Genomic DNA, 22,357 nt, shown 5'->3' with positions numbered 1-22,357 from the left:
GGTCAACAAATATTTCTGGGCGACTTTTTGAGCAGGTACCATACAAGTTTTTCACAAAGTAGTTTCGAAAAAGCTCCACCAGGAGCCTCTGGGGCCAGAAAGTGCTTTTCGGCCAAAGGAACTCTTTCATGTCTGTGGCAAAAAGGTGGGATATTAAACAGGTAAGGATCAAGAGATTGAAGAGCACCAGATGAAAAGAGAAGAGGGGCTGACAGTTCTTCTTGTGAACTGTAAGGGATATACAATTCAGTGATCCAAGGTTAGCGATCAGTTCTCTGTGGGAGAAGGAGAAACTCAGCCATAAGATTCTGAAGGGGGTTTGTCATTTGCTTGCATTTTATAAACGGCTTTCAGGAAGCAAAGCCTAAGTATTCCCTAAATTTGCTGAATGGAGGTGAGAAGGTGTGGGAATAAAATAGGAATTATTCTTAAGGTGTGGGCCCCGTGAGTCCCCTTGTCCTTGGTCCAGCTAACGTGAAGAAACCTGCCTCAGAGAGAACACAGCCCAGGGGCCTGGAGACTGAATCCATCACAGAATTGAGGACAGACAAATGCAGAGTGCCCTGTCGTGACCAGACCCATCCATGGACGGCTTTCAGACTGTCTTTGCTTCTTCCATTTTCTTTACGTGTCAACAGTTAATGAACGCGGCAGCTCACCCGTCTTCCTCTGGCGATCCTCTGATTTAGCTCTCTCTTCTGGGGGCTGATCCCTAGTAAGAGTGGAGATTACAGCTGGGTTTCTTAGCTCTTTTCTGCTCTCCAGACCCTACCTATCCTTTTGTTATGTTAACCTCCTGTTTGGCGATTGTAGCTGCCCAGCTCAAGTTCCTATCCAGGTGAATTCTGGAGAAATTTCCTCTACGTAAAAACACAAAAAAAGCCTCCCCATTTTGAGTTGTTCTAGAACAGCGTAAGCACTGTAACAATTAACAGACTGGGTCTTGTGTTAAAGTTGGGTGGCTAAAGTGTTTTCCCACTTAAAAATAAAGTGCTCAGCACATTGAGGTAAATGTTCCTTCCAGGCAGCTCTGCTTTGTTTCCCGAAAGAGGAGTTTATTTCCAATAAAGCACTCATCTAAATGGTGTTCTTGGAAGAGATTTCACATTCAAGAGTGCTTTACATTAACGAAAGAGTGTGTGTAAGCCTTTGGTCAGATCTATTTTTATTATTATTCAACATTTATTAAATAACAATATTGCTTTAAGAATTTTATAGGCAGCAAATTAGAGACATCCTTAACTGATCAAAATCCGAGCCGGGATGTCCCTCCAGCAGAGAACAGAGTTAGCACTCTCTTGCGTACCTTCTTCAGGTGATTGAAGAGATTGAAGAAATGATGCAGAACTCCCCAGACCCTGAGGAAGAAGAGGAGGTCCTGGAAGACGAGGATGAGGGAGAAACCTCCTCCCAGGCAGACTCAGTCCTCCTGCGGGAGATGCAGGCCTTGACCCAGACCTTCAACAACAACTGGTCCTACGAAGGTGAGGGGCCTGGTGGGTGGGCTTGCCGAGGATGAGCCCTCCTGCCTGTGGGCCAGGCCATGGGCACACGCTTCACATGTAGCTAGTAGGACCTCCAATCCAGGGAGTTGGCAATCCCTTTCTTACTGGGCGTCAGGAGAGAAGTTAGCAAATTTTGGGGGTGAGGGGGAAAGGCAATTGAGCAAAATCAAAATGGTAAAACTAACCAAAGAACAAGACTGGAGCAGAATAAGCAGAAGAAATCGGAATCCACTCTCCAAAATGATGCTACCATAAAATCAATGAAAAAGGTAATAATCATGATAGCTGATATTTTTGGAAAGCTCTCTATGTGCCAGACCCAGTTGTAAGAATTTCTGTGCATCATCTCATTTCATCCCCACCCCAACTCCATTAGGACTGGGGTAATTGAGGAGGCTGAGAGGCTAAGTGACTTGTTTGATGCCACTGCTGGGGACATATGATGAAAAACAGAATCTCCTCCCCACCCAGAAAACCTCTCCACAGAAGGAGAAGAGAAAGCCAACAATTTTATTATTGGATAAGCGTGAAGCCAGAACAGAGCGCCCTTCACAGGCAACTCGCTGAAGGGATTGCAAAACCAGAAAGAAATCCTACTCTCATCTCTGGCGAAGTGGATACAGCCCATTACATTAAATCAGTTTAACAGTCTGGAGAAGGGCGACTAGTTAGGGCCCTGTCATCTTCCTTGATGATGACTTTTCCAACCTGTGGCTCCCAGGTGGTTGAGGAAATATTGCTGAGTCCTGAGACTGACAAGGGGCTTATTTTGCTGTTCAAATGATTGGCATCCATCTGCAAAGGGCGGAGGAAGGCATTCGCAGAGAACAGGCAGGGGAAGGAGAGAGAAAGTCTCTTTCCTTACTTTCAACAGGGAGAGCCAAGCTTCCTGTTTTTCATTTGTATCTGCCCCAACACCACATCCAGGTGGTGAGGGGTGGGGCCCACGAGCAAAGCCAGGCAGGTTAACACCAGAATCCACACTCTCTTTTTTTTTTTTTTTTAAAGATTCTATTTGTTTGTCAGAGAGAGAGAGAGAGAGCACAAGCAAGGGGAGTGGCAGGCAGAAGGAGAAGCAGGCTCCCTGCTGAGCATGGAGTCTGATTCGGGACTCGATCCCAGGACCCTGGGATCACGACCTGAGCTGAAGGCAGACGCTTAGCAGACTGAGCCACCCAGGCATCCGCAGAATCCACGCTCTTAATCTGTGTGTCGTGTTAGCTCTCTGACACAGGTTCGTAGTAATTATGATCACGCAAAGAAAGGGGTGGATGGGGTGTGAAATGGAAGGATATGACGCAGCGAAGGCAGAACTGAGTATAAAAGCCATCCGTCTGGCAGGGTAATGGTGCCCGCCCTGCAGGAGGGTCCGCGCTCCTTGGGCGGAGATGCACCTGTGGGCTGGCAGAGCCTTAGAAACACCGCAGAGGGAAGGCCGGCCGGGCAGGTGTCAAGGTCCAAACACGGGTGAAAATCGAGGCCTGCTCTGAGGAACCATGTCCTGAAAACGAAACTCGGTGGTTCTAAAGAGCAGAGGCCGGGCCAGGGCAAAAGCAGAAGGAATGTGCTCGCACCGATTGGGCAGATTTGGCTGCGGAGCTGCATTCAGGCTGGTCTCAGCCACACAAAGGCCCCAAACATAGCCGCGCTCAGTGGAAGACTCAGGAAAACAGCTGAAGTGCACAGTGAAATGGCAAACGCAGGAGGGGGACAGCTCCAAAGAGCAGAATAAAGGGGGAGGTCGAACCGAGTCAGCAAATCCACAGGCCACGGCAGAAACAGGGAAGTAAAATGGATTCTGGGGCAGAAACAAAAGATGTTAGAAAGAGACAAATTTGAAAAGATGCTCCCCCCGCAATCTATTATTTTTATTATTTTAAGTAGGCTCCCTGCCCACCGTGGGGCTTGAACTCATAACCTTGGGATCAAGAGTGGCGTGCTCTACGGACTGAGCCCACCAGATGCACTTTCCCCCCCAATCTATTTTAAATGAAGAAATTGGAAGGGAAAAGAATTTAAGACAAAGTTTTCTGTACCCCATTATCTCAGCTTCCCTTTCGTTTTCTCTGACAGCAGGCTCGGTACCAGCCAGCCAGGGCGCACTTTTCAGTCTGCGGTCCCAGTCGGCCGCATGTTTCCCGTGTTTCTGAATATCTGCACTGTCGCGCAGGACCATGGGGTGAAGGGGGCTCAGATCGCTGTGCTTATTTTGCTGGCCGGCTAGATCTTGATCAGCTCTTGGGACAAACACCACCTCTCTCCTGTCTGCAGCACCTATGCCCAAAACCTCCTCTTAATGTTTTCTCCCCCGATCCTTGACCCATTTCGCACCAGGAATATCAGAGACACAGAGGAAAAATAGGAAGAGGAAGAAGGGATCAAAAAGTCACATGTCTGTCCATGCACATTTTTTTTTTTTTAAGATTTTATTTATTTATTTGTTAGAGAACACAAGCAGGGGGAGTGGCAGGCAGAGCCGGCAGAGGGAGAAGCAGGCTCCCTGCGGAGCAAGAAGCCCGATGTGGGACTCGATCCCAGGACCCTGAGTTCATGACCTGAAGCCGAAGGCAGACGCTTAACTGACTGAGCCACCCAGGCGTCCCCGTCCATGCACATTTTTGTGAACGGAGTCCACGGGCTTCTGTGGGGGCTCTTTCTTCTTCCTCTTTTGTTATCCTGAGAGTGGTGTGCACTTTGGCTGTCGTATATGGGTCCCTTCCTTCCTGGCGTGCCCCTGAACTGCCAGTCCTGTGAGGAGGCGGGAGGGGTCCCCTCGGGGGCGGCAGCCCCACCTCACGCCCGGTGGGCTCTGGCTCGGCTGCAGGGATGGTCACCTGCGGGACGGTCTCCCCCTGCAGGCCTGAGGCACATGTCTGGGTCGGAGCTGACCGAGCTGCTGGACCAGGTGGAGGGCGCCATCCGGGACTTCTCGGAGGAGCTGGTGCAACAGCTGGCCCGCCGGGACGAGCTGGAGTTCGAGAAGGAAGTGAAGAACTCCTTCATCACGGTGCTTATCGAGGTTCAGAATAAGCAGAAGGAGCAGCGAGAACTGATGAAGAAGAGGCGGAAAGAGAAAGGTCTGAGCCTGCAGAGCAGCCGGATAGAGAAGGGAAACCAGATGCCGCTCAAGGTAGGTGAACCGCCCGCGGGAAGACGAGGTGCATCCAGCCTCGGAGCCTGGCCGTGTGGGGCCCGGTACCACGCCTGCACAGGCCCCATGAGCAGACCGGGATTGAGCAGTGACTGTGAGCAGGACCCTTGGCAGACAGTAGGGCTGTAAAGGGAGAGAAGGCACCCCTTTCTCCTTTCCTCCCCTTGAGGACCTCGGTCTCGCTGGGGGACACTGGACGTGGACATGGGAAAATACTTGCGTGTGGTCTGTGTTCCCTGAGGCAAGACCTTAGAAAGAGGGGTGAAGGTGGCTAAGACTGAGGGGCGCTGTGCCCTGGGACTCAGGGTCAGCATCCCTGCTACTTGTCCTGACTGCTCTCTTTAGGATGGCGGGGGCGGGGGAGGGGGCTCGCGGTTGTGTCAGGATTGAAAATTCTGACGCCTTGTTGTAGACTAACAGGATTCTTCAAACCAGTGGTTCTTGATCAGGGAAGCTCAGGAGAATCCTCCAAGGAGATTGTCCAAAATACCTTGGCCGAGGCTCTGTCCCAGACCTCCTGAATTGGGCGTCGGCTTGTGCATTTTGGAAAAGCCTTCCCAGATGAGGACAGCAGCTTTACATCTGCCCTCCCCAGTGGCCGGACATTTTGTTTTCCTCTGTGAGATGCTTGCATCATCACCTGCCCCAGGCGTAGGGTCCTGCTTTATTCTTTCTGTCCACACGGAGGCTGAAATGAGGAAACCAGGGGGGTGCAGGGCGACCCGTTGCCCCGAGGGACCTACTAAGAGTCTTTGAGACTCTACTCTTGGTTCTTGCAAAACTCAGGCTTAAATTTTAGCCTATTTTTTAGACCAGGTTTTATCTGGGCCAGGGTGGTGGCCGGTGGGTCTGGGTGGCTTAGGGAGGACACCCAAGTCCCCGGGGAGTGATGACTATGAAGCAGGAAGCATGGAAGGCATCTCCTTCCCCCTCTCTCCCCAGCGCTTCAGCATGGAAGGCATCTCCAACATTCTGCAGAGTGGCATCCGCCAGACCTTTGGCTCCTCAGGGACGGACAAACAGGTACAAGCAGTTCCCCGGCTCCCAGCTTTCCTCCTGGACTCTTGCAGCCCGGCCTCCCCTGCAGACCGGGGTGTGGTGACTCACTAGGGTTATCCCAGCCCTCGGGCAGAGGGAGGTCTTAACATCTTCTTCCACTCATAAGAAGGGACAGGCAGGTCTTTTACAAGGTGAACTGGGTTTTGTTTTGTTTTGTTTTGTTTTGTTTTGTTTGAGCTGTTGCTGGGCCCTCAGGTGCAAAGATGGGTCAGTCCTGGTCCTGCTCTCACGAAGTGCATAATCTGATAGAAAGGGCATGTGCGTAAATGGACAAGTTTGGAGTAAGTGCACGTAATTGTGTACGTATGTCAGACATCTTTGTAGCTGAATCCTAAGGGTGAGAATTCTGGCACTGCAGCATGCGAAGGGATTTGGGGAACATCTAATCCAGTCCCCTCATTTTGCAACGGTGAGAACTAAGATCCGGAGAGATTAGGTCTTCTCTCAAGACCACACCGCTAGGGGCAGAACCAAGACCAAAATATAAGTCTTTTGGCGTTTGGGCTGGAGCTCAGTGCCCCAGGCTCCCGCCCCAACCTTCAGGATCTCTCTGGCACCCTGTTCTTGGGCCCCACCAGGCCAAGATGATCTTGTTGTAGAAGCACCTCATATCCAGCAGAGGGAGCAAACCCAACGTCCGAGACCAAGGGCGGGGTTGAGGTTCTCTCCCCTGTCATTTTTGACAAAAGAGAGACCGTTTGATTTCATATTGCACAGCAAAGCATACAAAAGTATAATCTCCCTTTAAAATGTTCTCTGCGCTCAGCCTGAAGGAGAAAAAGCTCACCAGGATTCCTAAATATCCAAAAGCTTGTAGTGTCAGAAGAATGTATTCGATGGTATGGAGGGCTGATATGGGAGAGACTTATAAAATGAGACTTTCGCCAGAGATGGGGAAAGGGTCCCGAGGCAGTGGTGGGCAGAGTGTCATGGGGGTTGCTGAGAGTGTCAGCTTCAATGGAGCATGTTGGGGAGAGATGATCACAGTCCCCATGTGAGTCCCCAACGCGTCTCACTTGTGGAGGGACCAGACTTGTGTCTCCAGCCCTGCCTGGCATGTTTGTATGTTTATCTCGTAGTATCTGAACACGGTCATCCCTTATGAGAAGAAAGCCTTGCCCCCGTCAGTGGAAGATCTCCAGATGCTGACAAACAGTGAGTTCCTCTCATCCCCAGAGAGATGGGCCGCTCGCTCCGTGCCCCCCTCCCCGTGAGGGGCAGCATTAGATGGGTCAGAATGTGCTCCATGTCCCTGCGTCACTCGCCCCCTCCCTTGTCTGTTCCCTTGGCAGCAACTTGCGGTTGCTTTGTCCCACCTGTGGCCCCGCGGCAGGGGGCTTGGTCCATGGGGCTGGCTGCATTTTTAAGGAGAAGCAAGGTTTCTTGTGCGGCAGGAGTGGGTGACCGGAAACGGTGGTTTTCCTTCCAGGAAATGACTGCCCCCTCTCCTCTGCTTTGGCTCTATTGTCAAATATTAATAAACATCCTGAGCGATGGGAGAAACCAGTGTGTGATAAAGAGCCCTTTGTAGGCAAAATCTTTTTACGTACATCAAGCACAACAACCCCCAAAGGGCTGGGGGCGCATAGTATTAGCCATCAGTGTTAGCCTGATTCTTTTAGGAAGAGAAAAATGCGAGGCCAAGATGGGGTGGCAGGCTCAGTGAATCACAAGAATGTCCATCTCCCTGGCAACCGTGCGCTGTGCTGAGTGACATAGTCACCGGGCCCGTCCAGCCCATCGGCGCCCCGCCTCTGCCTCGTAGGGAATGGCTTGAGCAGCGGGCTGGGCCAGCGCAGGGCCATTTGCTACCCCAGGGGAGGGCAAGAGGAGTTTCTTCTGTTCAGCTGAGGAAGACAGACACCTGGTGCCCCCTTCTCCCCCCGACCCCGGTGCTATAAAGGTGACCAAACATTTTCACTGTTATCAATCTGGGGAACCAAAGCAGAAGGTTCTGGTAAACAGAAACCCTTCCTACATCCATGGATACCGTGTCCTTGAGAATCTCTCCTCTTCACTCCTTTTAAACTCCTTTATTTGCATACATAGGCACTAAGATTTTTTTTCAAGGGAGCAGACAGCAACGAACTGACATTTATAGGTGTTTGTGTTTTCACAAGTAGTAAGCATTTGGAAAATAATTTGGACAGATTACGAGGGTTGATATATGTAAAGTACTCGATCATTTTTTTTTTTAAAGGAAGAGCTATAAATTTATTACAGATACCCATTCAGGAATTCAGTGCGAAATCCTTTCATTTTAATTAAGAAACAGTGGGTTTATTTACATGTTTCAAGTTCGTTTAAAACATTTTAATTGGAGTGTATCCATCATTTAGAATAGTTTGGAAATACAGAACAGTGAACAAAAGAAAATAAATAATTCATTGTCCCCTCCACTGTGGTTACTATTTTGGTGTTTTCAGCCATAATGTTTTATGTCTTCTCCACATACTCGAGATTATACTGGCTATAAAATTTTGTATCATGATTTTAGTCATATCAGTTAACATTTGGTTAACATTCTTTTTATGGCTCTCTCTTCTATCATGTGGGTACACCACATTCCAGTATTTTATTCTTTTTAAAAGAAAAAACTGCCATCTTCCCTGAATGTGAATTCTGCTGCAGGTTATAAAAGCTTTCTTTTTTTTTGGCCAGTCCTCATATGGATCTGTGAATGTCTCCTCTTTACTCCTGAACCAAGGATGTCCTGGACCAGCTCTGGGACCGGACAACTCCTATACATTTTGGATTTTGACAATGAACTTAGACACATATTGGCTGAATGCAAGGATTACATTTTTACAGCTGTCTTCTTCTTTTTTTTTAGATTTTATTTATTTATTTGAGAGAGAGAGAGAGAGAGCACAAGCAGGGGGAAGGGCAGAAACAGATTCCCCACTGAGCGAGGAGCCGGAGGTGAGGCTCGATCCCTGGACGCTGGGATCAAGACCTGAGCCGAAGGCAGACACTTAACCCACTGAGCCACCCGGGTGCTGCCCACAGCTGTCTTCTTGGTGCAGCATTTTGTGTGCCCATATTCAGTTGTAAAGTACTTCCAGCCTGTTAGGTTGACAGGAGTACACATCCAAAACTACAGAAGAAATAAAAGAAACCAACATCTGGAGGGCCCCAGTTTCAGGCTCTTTCTTTCCTCCGGACCTGGCCACTGACTCATGCCACCACCAGGTCCATCACACACTCCCAATTTTTGGAGTCAAGTTTCGTGACCCTGACCTGAAGCAAGGCAGGGTCAACAATGGAGAGCAAGGCCATGGAAATGGATGGAGCTCCATCCCCATATTGTCGAGGCGGCCTCCTCCTGGTGACCCGTGTCGGCTGACCTTTACTGCTTTCCCTGCTCGCAGAAAAGCAAAACGTACTCACTGAAGAAGGCCAGACCCGGGGCACCTGGGTGGCTCAGTCTTTAAGCCGCTGCCTTCGCGGCTCAGATCATGATCCGGGGTTCTGGGATCGAGCCCCGCATCGGGCTCCCTGCTCGGCGGAAAGCCTGCTTCTCCCTCTCCCACTCCCCCTGCTTGTGTTCCCTCTCTCGCTGTTTACAATATCATAAATATCTCTCTGTCAATACAATATCACATATCTCTCTGTCAAATAAATAAATAAAATATTAAAAGAAAAAGAAGAAGGCCAGACCCTGCAGAAATAGGATGTAGAAAGGAACATCCCCTGTGGTTTTGCACCCAGAGATAACCAGTCTTAACACTTTCATGCACATTCTTCCAGATTTTTTTCTATGAATATTAGCATTTATTTATTAATTTAGAAGTTAATCCATAATGTTCTGCAGCCTTCTTGCTTCACTGGTAAATATGTCTTGTACCCATGGATCTGTTTCTCGTTTTTCATAGAGCTCTATAAGACTACATGGGATAGGGGCGCCTGGGTGGCTAAGTCAGTTAAGTGGCTGCCTTCGGCTCAGGTCATGATCCCAGGGTCCTGGGATCGAGTCCCGCATCGGGCTCCCTGCTCAGCGGAGAGCCTGCTTCTCCCTCTCCCTCTGCCCGCCTCTCTGCCTACTTGTACTCTCTATGTCAAATAAATAAATAAAATCTTAAAAAAAAAAAAGACTACATGGAATAGATACACCATGGTTTATTTAAGGGATCTGTGATGAAGAATACTGTCGGTGCATTCTCTCCTCCCCTCATTTTATGATATTGTAAACAAAGTCCAACAACATTCTTAAAAGATTTTCTACAAAGCTGACTTCCACAATATGAATTATGAATATGAGAAAGCGCTACCTTGTTTACTAACAGAAAAAACTATTTTCAAAACTTCTATAAAAAAAGCCTTTACGCTTTTGTAACTTCCCTCTTGTTCGCCTTATATGTGTGTAAATCATCAAGTGTCTCAATGAGAAGTCTATGAGCTCCTTGAGGGTCCATAATTCTTCTGCATTTCCACAAATTCTAGCACTGTAGTGGGCATAAAATAGAAAATAAATTATTTGTTAAAATAAGTTTATTTGTTATTGATAAATAGGAATAATAATTTATGATTATAATAATTACAGAAAATTTTCCAATATCTGCTTACATGAATAGAATGTCCTTAAAGAGTTTTATTGGTGATTCAATAATGTGATGACTGTTATTCTTAACATTTAGATTGCATCTGAAAGCTGATTCTTTTTTAAATTGCTTTATTTCTTTTCATGCTTATTAAAGATAGATACTTAGGAAATAATGTGGAGATTATAGATGAGCAAAAAAAAAAAAGTAAAATATAAAAGAAAATAAAGTCACCAACAGGCCACTCTGACTTTTTGGATGTATTCTACTCCATCAGCATGTGGAATGTTGATGCTTGACAGAAGCTTCTAGACGTTTGCTCCATACTCAGTGAATGTCTGGTTTCGTCGAATCATTTCTCTTGGGTTGGTGGGTTGTCTCCCTAGAAATGAGCTTTATGCCCTGCTGGCATCTCGGCTCATCTCTCTCTTTCTCTCCTTCCCTAGTTCTCTTTGCCATGAAGGAGGATAATGAGAAGGTGCCCACTTTGCTAACGGACTACATTTTAAAAGGTGAGAGCAGCCCCTGGGGCCCCTGGAGCGGGGGCTTCCCGGGGTCCCCTCCCCCAGGCCTGCCGCTGAAGGGCTGGGAGGCCGCTCTGCTCCGCAGCCTTCCCAGAGCGTCCTTCCACCCAGACCGCGCAGGGCACACAGGGCCAGGGGCCGCCGGTGGGCGATTGTGAGGCCCTCACAGGAATGGGGTTTTGTCCTTGCATGTTGCCAGGAGGCAGGAGAAGGAGATTCCTTCACCCTGGAGTCACCAGAGCACCTCCACATTAGAGCAGTGGAACCAGATTGTGAAAGTTCTGGAGAGTTCAGGCTATTCCGTGGGGAAAAACCAGAGCCCCGGGCTACGTGTACTAGTCTCAGCTGCTTGAAGTCATGCCTAGCTACATCCTTTCCTGACTTTTGTTTTATCTTTTATTAAGGAAACTGTTAACATATATGAGTCGAGTGACTGGAATAATGAACTCTCATGTACTCATCCTGCTTCAGTGATCATTGATTCATGGCTGATCTTTGTTCACTTACACCCCTACCCAGCTTCTCCCCTCCATATTGTTTTGAAGCAAATCCCAACCATCAGTTTTCTTAATCTATAAGTATTTCAGTGTACATTTCTAAAACATAAGGACTCTTTACAAAAAATCCTAACCACAATATCGTTATCACAACTAGAAAAATAAAAAATGTCTCAATATCTTTGACTATCCAATCAGTGCTCACATTTCCCTGTTACATTTTCTCAGTCTGTTTGAATCAGGATCCAGCGAAAGCCCATACATTGCAATTGGATAATATGTCTCCTAAATCTCTTTATATATATATATATGTTCCCTTTCCTTTCCTCTCGTTCCTTGAAATTTATTTCTTGGAGAAACCAGGTTGTTTGCCCCATAGAATTTCCTTGTTTCGGCTTCCACCAGTCAGTTGTGTCCCCATGGTTTAATATGTTCTTCCATTTTTTTTTTTTAAAGATTTTATTTATTTATTTGACAGAGAGAGACACAGCGAGAGAGGGAACGCAAGCAGGGGGAGTGGGAGAGGGAGAAGCAGGCTTCCCAAAGAGCAGGGAGCCCGATGTGGGGCTCAATCCCAGGACCCTGGGATCATGACCTGAGCCGAAGGCAGACGCTTAACGACTGAGCCACCCAGGCGCCCCTGTTCTTCCATTTTTTGTATTTCTTGTTAGCTGGCAGAGCTAGAGACTGGATCAGACTCATTCTCAAATCTTTTGATAAGCATTACACGATCAGTGGTGCTAAACTTCCATTAAGAGACACATATTCTCTGGTTGTCTTTCTTTTTGTGACGTCAATATCTGTATTAGTCTGCTCAGGCTGCTACAACAAAATACCGGGGCGGGGGGGCGGGGAGGGTACGGGCTTCAACAACAGAAAGGTATTTTCTCACAGTTTCAGAGGCTAGAAGTCCATGATCAAGATGCCAGCAAATCCAGTTCCTAGCAAGGGCTCTCTTCTTGGCTTGTAGACAGCCACCTTCTTGCTGTGTCCTCACGTGGCCTCCCTCTCCTGTGTGCACGTGAAGGGAGAGAATGCTAGGGCTCTCTGGTGTCTCCTCTTATAAGGACACTAATTCTATCAGAGCAGAGCCCCGTGCTATGACTCATTTAACCTTACCTCCTTAGAGGCTCCATCTCCAAATACAGCTGCACATGGGGCGCCCCGGACATTCAGGCCATAACAATATCCACTGCTGGTCATCCGTTGTCTGGCTTCTTGATTTCATTCAGCTTTGCCCCACATGCACACACGACGTTGGGTACGGTTCCAGTAGGCTTGTGGATCTCGGTTAAGAACCTCTGGGTGGTATTGTTTCCATAAGGATCAGAAAGATTAGTCTTAAATTTCAGCAGGAGGACTTCAGGCTAAACATAGGGAAGAACTTCTGCCTCTTAAAGGCTTTCAAAGCCAATTTCTCAAAGGAGGTCTGTGGAAATGGGTTCGGTAAGTCTGGGAGCCCGAGGGCTGGACCCCTTTCCCCACCGTGATCCACGGAAATGTCAGTGAATTCATAAAACTAGTTAACATTTACTGAGCGCTTTCTATTTGCTTCTGAACAACCCTGTGGGGTAGGCAGAAGCACCATCTATTGTACACACGGAGGAGCGAGCGCAGAGAGGTGGAGCGATTTCCCCAAGGTCGTAGAATTAGCACAGGCCGGATCCAGGGTTTGAACCCAGGCACACAAGCATCCGAGACCCAATCAGCGCACCAGACGGGCCACCTCCCATCGTCTCATCCTTCTTCCGGAAGGAAGACGCAGTTATTCCTGGGTCCTGGGGGGCGGCTCTCTGCTTGGGATAGGACCGCCTCTCGGCTGGGGCCACCCTGGGCTGGCAGGTCCTGACCCACGCTGTGCTTTGACCTCTCTCCTCTCGCCTTCTCTTTGCAGTGCTCTGCCCCACCTAACCTTGCCCTCAGGGGCAGTCTTGCCGCGGAGGTCACAGAGCAAGAGTCATTCCATCCCAGGGACTGCATGACACCACGTAACCTCCGACGTGTATTTAAACGTGTATAGCTTAACCTGGATTAAACATGAGCAAGCGCGCGGGGTCCTTTGCTGTTGGCTTCTAGTCCTAGTGATCATTGGATGCATGACCGAGGGGCAGGGCTGGTGAGGTGCCTCTCGGCCCCGCCCGGGGGGGAAGGCGGGAAGGCGGGCGCTCTCACCGCTCACGATGTAGCCTGGCTCCAGCCCTCGAAAACAGCTTACCCTCTAAGACTAATTTTGAAATAAACCTTCATTTAATTAATATTCTTCATGTGCCCTGGAGTGTGGTCTATCATACCTGGAGAGAGAAAGGCTGCAGAGCTGCCTTTGTGAGACGTCCCGGGGCCTACGGCAGATGGCCGGGCATGGAGGGACCCGAGCGTGGGCCCCCCGCCGTGGGCCGTGGGGGTGCTGCACGGGGTACAGTCAGAAGGAGCAGGCCATCCACAGACCCCCAAGATCTCGCTGCTTGGCAACTGTAAAGGGAGCTGCGCAATGTGTTCTAGGAACTACTGATGGGGGGTGTCAGACCAGCGGGGGAGGGGGAAGTTAGCAGAGAAGTGAGTCTCGAGGTGCAGCCCGTGCCTCCCGCTGAGATGGCCACACTGGCCCTTGCCAGACCCTCCACGGGGACCCCGTGGCTCGGGGGCTGGAGGGATTCAGCTCTGCTAGCAAGCCCAGCTTGGGGGATCGTGGCCATTGCCCCAACGCCCCAGTGACCTTGGGGAATGGTGTCCTGTGGCCGTGCGCGCCCTCCCCTGCCCTTCCGGCAGCCCCAGAGGTCCGACTCCTGGGTGCTTTGCTGCTCCCGGGACCAGCAGGTGACTGTTGTCCTCACACCTGGATGCTGCCTTGATTTCAACATAGCCGGAGCTCGGAACTCGCTTGGCTTCCATCTTCTGGCTTGAATGACAAGAGCCCCATGAATTCCCACAACCCCATCTTTTTTTTTTTTTTAAGATTTTATTTATTTATTTGACACACAGAGAGAGAGAACAAGCAAGGGGAAAGGCAGAGGGAGAAGCAGGCTCCCCACTGAGCAGGGAGCCCGATGCGGGGCTTGATCCCAGGACCCTGGGACCATGACCTGAACTGAAGGCAGACGCTTAACGACTGAGCCACCCAGGCGCCCCTCCACAGCCCCATCTTCAAGCAGAAACCTTTATGGAGCCCTTGCCATGTGCCTGCCCCTGACCCTATCACGTCGTAACCGAGTGTCCCATCGGGAGGAGGCAATGGTGTCGCCCAGGTTTTACGGAGAGGAGAGCAGCCAGCAGCGACGTTCAGAAGGCGTAGAGTCAGACTGCCCCCTTCCACTCGCTCTTCGTATGGCGTTTGCTTTGACGGAACGTGCCAAACAGAAAGCCATACTTTAGCACACCAGCAGCTGCACGGGAGGCTGTGGGTCAACGTGGGTGACAGTAGAAGGCATCCCTGGTGCCCTGCCTCTCACTTCTTGGGCCTCTGCTTTTCTAGGAGCAGGGCCGCCGAGCAGGAGCCGTCTTAGCTTGGGGTGAGGGGGCCCTAGTCCTCCAGGGAAGCTGCTCCGGGGCCTGCAGCTCTAGCTCAGGCATGCACCTGGAGCAGAATGTCGACACGGGTAGAGCCCTGGCTGCTATGGGAGAATCCAAGCAACCACAGGCACCCATGCAGATCCTTAGGGGCCAACACGGACGAGTCCCAGGGCTTTGACAGAAGGAGAGGACTGCAGTTCTGCATTCATTGGCACTGTGGTTAAGGATGCAAAGGGTCACTGGGGGCGCCAGGTCATTTGCCGGCCTTGGGGTTTTTCACCCGTCTCAGCAAAAAGGAAGCAGAGAATCCTCCAGAGCTTTTCTTCCTGCCTTGCATTTGTCAGATCTGGGTCAGCCATTCCTTCCCCCAGCGTATCCTGCCAGCAGGTGTCTGAGGCAGCAGAGACATGCTAATCAAAGTTGCTGGCAGTTAAAAATAAATCTCAAGTGTCAGGGATACACTCAAGCTAGAGGAGGTGAGCGGGCAAAGGTGGGGACAGTGGTTCCTCTTGTCTCGCCTTTTGTCCCCACCAGCAGTCTTAGCGGGGAATGTTCGGTCTGATTGTCATGGTTGTGCATGTCCTTCCCTCTATCCTTGCTCCTCAGCGTGGGGAGCTGACTGTGAGAAAACGCCGCGGCCCAGACCTCCCACATCAGAATCTGCATTTTAACAAGCTCTCCAGGGAATCGGTATTTGCGTTAAGGTTTGGAGAAGCTTTGCATGGAGGCTGAACCTGAGTGCGAAGTGTGGTGCTCAGGTGAACGCGATTCCCCGCCCCCAGCATTCCCCTCTGCTCATCCTTCCGGTTACAGAAGCGCGGGGGGAGGCGCCCCAAGGGGGACTGACGCTTCAGACTGCGGGCGGCCCTCGTGGACAAACTCCAGTCCAGTCTCGGCTGGCCGCACACAGCGAGGGTACCGGGGAGCCCGGGTCTGCAGGCAGCCTCCTCAGTAGGTAGCAGGTGGGCTTTGAGGGACGTGGTAAAGGCCCCCAGTGTGGCTTTTGCCAAGTGTCACGTGATCAAGTCTGGGTAAGGAAACTCCACGGTAGAGCCGGACACCAGCCTTCGTTTACATGCGGTTGAAACAAACAACCACGGGGGGACAAGCCGTTTTCCAAACATTCCCTGGCCTCGTCTCTCTTTCAGGAGGGAGACAGGTGTGAAAACTCAGCAGGAAAAGCTAACAGGGAAGAGTGTTGTGGCCCCAACGTTTGTGGGACAAATTGGCTTTGACAAATTAAAGAGAGCTTTCTCGTGCCTGCTGGACGGTCTGGAGGCCGACTTTGTCTAGCTGGTGGCTAGGGGAGAAGAGGTGTGGATGGTCAGTGAGGAGGTGCATCCTGCAGGTGTCTCAGAAGGAACCATAAATCAGGCTCCGATGCGCACCCAGTCCTTCCGTGCCTGCTCCAAGCACCCGCAGTGTCCTGCCTCCCACCGCACCCAGGCACCGTGGCATCGGGGGTCTCACCGAAGGCCCAAGAGCGGGGAGCACCCCGGGGCGCCCCGCCTGCCTTGCAGCAGGAGCACAAAATAGGGAGAGGTGAGTCCCATCACCGAGCCAGCCTCCGTGATTAGCATGCGTGGAGGGCAGAGTAATTAAATGCTGCTCTTGGAGAAGAGACTTGCGTTCTTGATGGCGCCTGATTATTTATTTCCTTGAGAGGATGAGAGGATAGTCTCCAGGCCTTCTGTCTGAGCCTCAGCTTCACTCTCCTCCTCCCTCGCGAAGGGACGGGAAGCAGAGGCCCCTCTGCTGACCAGAAAGGTGCCTTGGCTTCGTATCAATGCCTTTCTGTTAAAAGAACAATGAGCCACCTTAGCCCACAGCCCAGCAGCTCCACACCCCGCCCAAGCCCTCATGCATATTCATCCTGCTTCAGCGAGCACAGCATGGAGTATGCAAATTGGCCAGGCAGGAGCTGGTTGGCATTTTGATAATAGCTTTGTCTGAAAAACCCCAGAGACACATGCACATCTAGTTCCTCTCTCCCTCCCTCTCTCTGGCTCTTGCCCCTACGCTTGTGTCCCCCTCCTCATTCTCTCTTCCACCCTACAACCTGCCTGACAGCAGCAGACCGCAGAAGCAAGTTAGTGGAAGAGCGGGGGTCTGGGCTCCAGTCTGGAGCGTTTCTACCCCATCCTCTCCTCCCTTCCTCCTCCAACAGAGTCACGTTGGTGTTCTCCCTGTGGAGGGTTGCCCGGTCTGACAGTGCCCCTGGGCTGCCGGCCCGTCCACTCTGTCTGGGGACACATTCTCTGCCATCTCCCTTCCAACCTGCTTTTGCTCTTACTCTGGGCAGTCAAGCCTAAGAGCCCAAGAGCCTAGCCTTGTCCTCTGAATGGGAGGGAAGGAGTCACCTCACGGGTAGGAGAGGAGGCTTGGATGTCAGCTGTCATCACCGACAGATCGCAGGGCCTCAGTGGTTCCCGACCTCACGCCGCGGTCTCTACAACACACCCAAGCAGCCGTCAGCCACAGGCCAGTTGGCCTTGCTGTTGCCCACTTCTTTATCCCAGTATGTGGATGGTCAACAGCAGCCTCTTCTCTAAGATGAGCTCTGGGGCCCCCCTTCCGAAGCACAGCTCCTAGAAAGGTGTGCAGAGGTCCGGTCCCTCCCCCACCCCCCGCTCCTCCCCCAGATGTAGTCGCTCAAGCGAGGAGCTGGTGGGCTATGGGGTAGGTGCTCTGCTGGGTCGGGGGAAGTAGGCTAAGGTTTGGATCCCACATCTTTGAATGCTGTTGCATGTGGGGTCCTTAGAGGAGAGAATGGAAGGCAGGTGCAAGGATGCAGGCACGTCTGAGATTGCAGGGAAGAGGAGGGCCTCTGCCTCTGACCCTGAAGGCCGGCCCTGGTCACGCTGGGGCTTAGGGAGACAAATTACCTCATAGGAGGAGCATGGGTTTTGGCCTTGGGTTCAAATCCCAGCTCTACTACGTTTTAGCTAAATAATTTTTTTAAAAAGATTTATTTATTTATTTGAAAGAGAAAGAGAGCAGGAGCGAGAGCAGGGGGAGGGGCAGAGAGAGAGGGAGAGAAGCGGACTCCACACCGAGCATGGAGCCCAAAGTGGGGCTCGATCCCACGAGCCCGAGATTGTGATCGGAGCCGAAACCAAGGGTCGGACGCTCAAATGACTGCACCACCCCGTTAGCCCCCATGTTAGCTAAATCATTTTTGAGACAATAATTTCTCTGAGCCCCAGTTTCCTCATTTTAAAAATGGGAATACTAATATCAGTAATTCTCCCAGGGTTATTCTGAATACAGTGTCTCGCATATCTGCTAAACGCTCCATAAATTCTACTTTTTACTAGTAAGCTTCGAGGAACATAGAGAAAGGGCCGGGTGCTGTGGCCTTTCTATTGTTGGGGACCTGATCATGTTTTCAATCCCGTAGGCTCAGAGGACCTGAAAACAAAACAAGAGAAGGAGTGGGCTATTCCCCTAAACTCAGCCTTAGCCCCTACCGTCTATCCTCACTAGATCCTGCGTTCTGGTGGCCCAGCGAGTACTGGCGCCTGCTGGTTCTACAGCCTGCGGCCTCCGGGCACTCCTGGACAAGGAGACAAAGCAAAGAGGCAGGAGCTGGGTCATATTCTGATTTCTCAGCAGGTTCATTCAAGGGGAGTGGTGCAGGAGGGAGGGTGAAAAGTCCCATGTATTTTTGCACTTAGCGAAAAGATTCTATTTTCACTGCTAAGGAGGCAAGTAGAGCGACAGAAGAGGAAACACACAGACCACCCCAGACCCAGAGGAGCCTCACGTGCCTTATGATTAGGCCAGACAGGTGGGAACGTGAGGACTAGTTCAAGAGGTTCGAGAAAGGCATTGCAGGTCTCCTAAAATGCTGCTCCCCACATATTCACTAAGCCTTGAAGACCACACTTAACCAGTCTGGAGAGGTTCTGCTTCTGTGGGCTGTCTCCGGAAGGCAGATCTGGGAACCTGGTGGAAGGCGGAGGGATTGAGTGGCTCTGTGTACCATGTAGCCTTTCCGCCTGGGAGGCATGGGGCACCCGAAGGCTGGGGGTGGGCAGTAAAGGCAGATGACAATATACGGTGTGTGTGTTCCTATATGGGTCGAGCAGGTTGGGTTTCCTGACCCTCTCCGGGCTAAGAAACGATTTTTTTGCCTCTCTTCTTGGATCCCTGCTGTGGACAAACACCCCTGGGAGGGGCAATACTCAGAGCATCAGACATTTTCTGCTCCGGGCACCTGCTACCTCGGACCCTTTTCTGAAATCGGGCCTGGGTGAGGCAGGGGTTCAGAATCGCTGGGGTGCTGTCTACAATGCACCTACCTTGGTCCCAGCCCGGGAGACGCTGATTTAGCAGAGAACAGAACTTGGGCGCTTGCAGCTCCAGATGGCCGCCCAGCAATTCCAGGTGCTCCGGGCCCAGAGCTCCTGGGTGGGGCTGCACGAGAGGCAAGGATGCCTCTGGCCCCGAGGTGCTGGGAGATTCCAACACGAGAGCCAACTTATTCCATCTCCTTCCAAAATGTGACCCTGCGTGGATACACAGTGAGACCCCGTCAGAGGGCAGCAGAAGCGTGAAGCCCCCTGGCTTCTGGAAGCCTGGACGGTGATGTCAATCTCAGCTTCTCCAGCAGGGGAGGCGGGCTGTCCAGAGAGTGGAGCAGTCCCCCCCAGGAGAAGCTGGGGACCCACGTCATCATCCGCAGGACTAGTTTCATGGAGCATCAACTGAGGGGAGCTTAGCGACCATCTCCTCTAACCCCTCAATGTGCAAGTGAGGAAGTTAACTTAGATGGTCCGTGTATGTCTGAGGGGGAGCTCTTAGCAGAGTCTTGACCGAATCCTGGAGAACCCAGGGCTCTTCCTCTCCCTGCAAAGGAGCATGGGAGGCCCATGGGGGGGCGGAGCCAGCCTTAAATGAGTTCCATGTAATGAAAATTTTGCAATGCTATGGGAGAAACCACCACCCTGAAATTCACAAAATAACAGGTGGATGTGAGATATGCACACCTGACGTGAGTTCTCTGAATAATGCTTGGGTGTAATAAGATGAAAAAAAAAATCTGAAAATGAAAAGGTATGATGAGATATACACAACTGAAGGGAATTGTCTTGAATGGCTGATTGTAATGAGATGTACATAAATTGTAAGGCTTGTAATGAAATGAAAAAAATATTCTTGCCTGATAATACTGGGTGTAATGTCTACACCTGAAATAAGTCGTCTCACCGCGCTGAGTGTAATGAGATGCACATAATTTTAAAGAGTGTAATGAGATGAAAAATAAATCAAACACTTGTCTTAAAATGAAAGATGTACAAAGATGCACACACCTGAAGGGCATTGCCCTAAATGGGTTCGCTTTAATGAGATGCATTTAATTTGCAAGGGGGCTAAATGAGATTGGCCCAGGAGAGGCTGAGAAATATAAAACTATAAGATATGTACACTTGAAAGTGGTATAGTAAGATCTGCCTCATCTGTGGGATGGAAATAAGATGTCAGAGTGGAAATGCACAGAGTATGTCGCGATCGATCGGCATTCTCTCTGCCAGTCCTGCTCGATCCCTTGCCCGTGAGGCTCTGCAAAGTTGAATTGCCCTCTGTCCCCTGTATGATGCCAGATACCTAGTAGACACCTGCGAATCTCACTGGCTGAATAATGGGGCTGCAGTCTATATAGTGAAAGGAAGTTAAAGGGAGCAGCTATAAACAAGTAACTTCTAAAAGGCAACATAAAACTCTTTCTTTTTTTGAGAGGAGAGGGCGGAGGGGTGGGCGGGGGGAAGGAAGAGGCAGAGGGAGGGAGAGAAAGAATCTTAAACAGGTTCCACACCCAGCACAGAGCCCATGGCAGAGCTGGATCTCACGACCCTGAGGTCATGACCTGAGCCAAAATTGAGGGTCTGCTGCTTAACCGACTGAGCCACACAGGTGCTCCAAAAACTATTTTCTGAGAGTAGTGTTTCTCAAAGTCCTTAGGCATCTTGCCTTGGAGTCTGGGAAAAAGTTGGTCACGCGATCGAATCTGCATATAACAAGCAACACTGGCAGGTTTTATGCCCCAGGGTTAACGCTTGCCTGTAGAGGGCAGGTAGGCAGGTAACAAGAGTGAAGATGTCTGATGCGGGACACAGGCATACTTTGCAGTGAAAGGTAGGAATATCTTCACTTCCACAGATACGTTCTCTCGGATTTTTTTTTTTTCAAAGGCAGAGCCTCTTGGACTGTTTTGTTTTATCACACTTGATGGAGCAGTGGGTATGGAGAAATAGTTCCTTTCTTAAAAGCAAGAATGCAGATATTGGAAGGAATGTCAAAAAAAAAAAAAAAAAGGAAAAAAATAAAAGGGAGTGGGGAGCATAATTAACCAATGAGCAACCAAGCAGTGATGACCCGACCTGAACGTGGCAAGTGGCACTCAGTGTCAATGTTGGGGAGACCACGTGCATGGCCAATGTCGTGACAGCCTGGAGAGAACATCATAAGGGGTAGCAATGATTCGATTACACCCTGATGTGTCTGTGTAGGAATATAGGTCCTGAGTCTCAGTTCTCTCTCTTTTAAATGTTGGCACAAAAATTTTTAGAAACAATATTGGTCCAAACAGAACATATCTGGGAGCTGTATTTGATCCGAACGCCACATTGGACCTGAGAGTCTTGTTTGCAACTCTGAACGATCACGTTTGAGCTCACTGGACCAGGATGAGGTCATATTTTAACCAGTAGGGGGATGTTACCGACACACATTCAGTCTCAGTGTTTTCCTAGGATGTGTAAACTCCCTGAGGGCAAGAACTTTGTCTTTGTTGATCACAGTTGTATCCTCTGTATCGGAAACTGCCGGAGACAGAGTCGGTGCTCAGTAAATACACGTCGGGTGAATGAGTGAGTGTGACAGAACCATTGCCCTCATCTGGCCGTGTTCAAGGTAGCAGAGGGATCTCTTGGTCAAGACAGTATAGCTCTTGCTCTGGCCATCAGCTCCCAGGAGCAGGAAGCTTCCAACCTGAAAGGTCTGCCCTGCTGGGATAGGGGTTGGGGCCAGAAGCCTGCTGGCCTGGTTTCCAGGGTCCTGACGCCAGCACCCAGTCCCCTCCTGCGTTGGCCCTTTTCTCGTACTTCCACAGGGACTGTGGCACATCTTTTCCGTGGGTTGGGTAGGACTTGGTCATGCACGGAGAAAGAGGTGGCTGCCACATCTCAAATGGTTTGGGAAACCCCCTTTTCATTGGTGGCATGGTTGAAAAGCTGCCAGAACTTGATGGAAAAACTGAGGAAGGGGTGAGAGAGGCTGCGGCAGCTACTCTGTAATTTCTTAGAAGAGTGTTGCGTAGACTGTATTTTGTGGAATACCAGTAAAACTCGAATAGATATTACTTGAAAAAAAAGGCAAATAAATCTGGAGAACAGGATGAACAGGTTTCTTCCTGCAGGACTCCTCAGAGCCTTTACTATGCTGGTGTGCCTTATGGAACCCCACCAGCAAAATAGAACATGCAGTTCATCCTAGATTAATCTGGCCACAGATTTTTTTGTTTTTTGGTGTTTTTTTTGTTTTTGTTTTGTTTTGATGGCATGTCTTTTAA

The 22,357-nt window shown here is 50.2% G+C and overlaps 1 protein-coding gene across 3 annotated transcripts in view; it reads left to right on the top strand.

Annotated features, from left to right (window-relative positions):
* The window catches only part of FEZ1 (fasciculation and elongation protein zeta 1), a 43,857-nt gene extending 30,321 nt beyond the window's left edge, over positions 1-13,536 (top strand). For all 3 annotated transcript variants that reach the window (XM_032426223.1, XM_032426221.1, XM_032426222.1), the window contains 6 exons: positions 1,316-1,484; positions 4,364-4,635; positions 5,599-5,679; positions 6,795-6,870; positions 10,703-10,768; positions 13,172-13,536. In XM_032426223.1, coding sequence (XP_032282114.1) covers positions 1,316-1,484; positions 4,364-4,635; positions 5,599-5,679; positions 6,795-6,870; positions 10,703-10,768; positions 13,172-13,188 — 681 coding nt within the window. In that variant the 3' untranslated portion in view covers positions 13,189-13,536. The remainder of the gene's footprint in view (positions 1-1,315; positions 1,485-4,363; positions 4,636-5,598; positions 5,680-6,794; positions 6,871-10,702; positions 10,769-13,171) is intronic.
* Positions 13,537-22,357: the final 8,821 nt, after the last annotated feature.

The sequence above is a fragment of the Phoca vitulina genome, unplaced genomic scaffold (genome assembly GCF_004348235.1).
Source record: "Phoca vitulina isolate PV1807 unplaced genomic scaffold, GSC_HSeal_1.0 scaffold34, whole genome shotgun sequence".
Lineage (NCBI taxonomy): Eukaryota > Metazoa > Chordata > Mammalia > Carnivora > Phocidae > Phoca > Phoca vitulina.
Note: the sequence above shows the minus strand (reverse complement) of the source record. Positions and strands in the feature narration are given on the sequence as shown.